At 46.2% G+C, this 2130-nt stretch overlaps 1 protein-coding gene across 1 annotated transcript; it reads right to left on the reverse strand.

Moving 5' to 3' along the window:
• Positions 1 to 295: 295 nt before the first annotated feature.
• On the reverse strand, positions 296 to 1826 carry LOC123073995 (NAC domain-containing protein 100-like). The gene is made up of 2 exons (XM_044496962.1): positions 1257 to 1826; positions 296 to 1145 (listed from the first exon to the last, which is right to left on the reverse strand). The coding sequence occupies exons 1-2, from the start codon at positions 1758 to 1760 to the stop codon at positions 873 to 875; spliced, it is 777 nt and encodes a 258-aa protein (XP_044352897.1). The 5' UTR covers positions 1761 to 1826; the 3' UTR covers positions 296 to 872.
• Between the last annotated feature and the right edge of the window lie 304 nt (positions 1827 to 2130).

Consider the following 2130-nt stretch of genomic DNA (forward strand, 5'->3'; position numbering starts at 1 on the left):
AAAGCAAAGAGGCACTGTCGTGCATCGGCAACTAACTATCCAGTGGCCCACATGTTGTATTCTCACAGTCATGCATGTAACTGTCAAAGGGGTTGACCTAACGGAAATGTTGCATTTGGCCATATGTGAGGTTTAACTAGACAGAGCGTGGCAAAAGTGAGCACAAGTTAGAGGGTTGGGCAAAACTGAGTAGAACTAAGGAATGGAGGGCAGAAAAATAGAAATCCCAAAAATATATATGCAATGCATTTGTTAAACTTTCAAAATGGAGCCAAATATTCATAGTAAAGAAAATAGTTTATTCCACACAGTTTTAAAACATGCATGATGTACACATTGCCAGGTATTTTACAACACATACAAGCCAGTACACACACACACAATGCTAGCACAAGAGAGGCAAGGCAAGGCAAATCAAGCAATGCATACAAACTCTCTTGTGCTGAAGCTGAAAACTTAAATTGCAGTACAAACCAATATATATGTGGGTATATATCAACTGATCTTCGGACGGATCATTAATTCATGCATGCACACAAACATATATGGTCTATTGGATAATTTGATTATCGGTACTTCCACATGCCATCCATACCCACGTTCACTGACATGATCTCGTCGGACGTTGTTGCGGCGTCGTTGCCTAGGTCATTTTTGCTCAACGCAATTAGGACATCCTCCTACGACACTATGGATGATGGTTCGCTCCCAGGGTCGACCCCAACCATAAAGCCCTAGTCTGCACTCATATACATCGGCATCATCTGCATCTGCATCATATGGTGTTGTTGTTGCTCCTGCTGCTGGTGGTGATAGAATGGTATCGACGGCTGTGGTGGGGCGGCCATCATCTGGTGGTGGTGGTTACCAAACTAATGGCCATTCATCGTTGGGAGAAACGCACCTTCCATCATCGACGAGCTAGCCCCGGCGGCATGTAGCTGGTACAAAGAAGATGCATGAAGTGACAACGGTGGTGCCAACGGTGATGATGCGTTGTAGTCCATGAGGGGAGGCAATGTAATGGATTCTTGGAAGCCCAACTGCCGCTCTGCTACCATGGGCATGGGCATGGCATACGATGACATAACCACCTTCTTGAGTCCAGTGCTCTTATGGAAGATCCTACAAACCACATAGTCCTCCTACCAACATACATAAAATAAATCAATGCAAATCAACTATGGTAAGTATCTTTCTACATACATATGGAGATTTTCATGATTCATGAGTACTAATAGTCTATGTTTAAATACCTTGGAAGATGCATTAATGGTGGCTGCGTTGGTGATGTCGGTGGGCAGGTTGGGTGTCGGCTGCTTGCCGCTCTCGAGCCTGTACTCATGCATGATCCAGTTGGTCTTCTCCCCCTTGGGCGCCCTGCCCTTGTAGAAGACTAGTATCTTCTTCATGCCGATGAGACTCATGGTCGGCGGGTGGAAGATCTCCTTGTCTTTTCCGGTGGCCTTCCAGTAGCCGACGGTTGTTGCTCTGTTGGTCCGTATCCCGGTGGGGTACTTGCGGTCCTTTTGGGAGAAGAAGTACCACTCCTTCTCCCCCATGTTTGCCATCTCGGGGAGTTCCCATGGCTCATGTTTGTTCAGATCCACCTCCCCAACTGCCCTGGTGTCGAATGGTTTCTTTAGCACCTTGGGTACTAGGTAGGCGGTAATGATCTCCACATCCGTCGGGTGAAACCTGAACCCCGGCGGTAGCTTCAACTGTTGTTGTTGTTGTTGAACTTGAAGGTGGTTTTCCATGGCGGAGGTTCTCTGGGAAATGGGTCGTATGGTAGCGCAAATATAGGGGGCAAATATAGAGATGTGTGTAACTATGGAAGGAATTCGATGGTATCTAGAGATATGAGAGGGGGGTACTTAAATAGCAGTGGATGCGTGTACTAGCAAGGTACTTGCCACAGAAGCCTCGATGTTTTCTTGCCTTTTTTATTTTGTTCTTACTGGCGGTGGTTGGATAGATGCTAAGCTAGCTAGATAGATAGAGATAGTTCCTCATCTTTACAATGTGTTGCTTGTCGTATTGTGGGGGCACAACTAGATGGTGACAGGTGCTAGGTTTCTCGAACCTCTCCAAGACATGACATGCCAGATTGAACACTTTTGGTTTTGT

The sequence above is a fragment of the Triticum aestivum genome, chromosome 3D (assembly GCF_018294505.1).
Source record: "Triticum aestivum cultivar Chinese Spring chromosome 3D, IWGSC CS RefSeq v2.1, whole genome shotgun sequence".
Taxonomy (NCBI): Eukaryota; Viridiplantae; Streptophyta; class Magnoliopsida; order Poales; family Poaceae; genus Triticum; species Triticum aestivum.

Bases quoted from the DNA above. Each gene is read 5' to 3' on its own strand.
- LOC123073995 (XM_044496962.1), bottom strand. From the start codon at position 1,760: ATGGAAAACCACCTTCAAGTTCAACAACAACAACAACAGTTGAAGCTA. The intron at 1,146-1,256 runs GTATTTAAACAT...GTATGTTGGTAG, and splicing joins CCATTAATGCATCTTCCAAG to GAGGACTATGTGGTTTGTAG.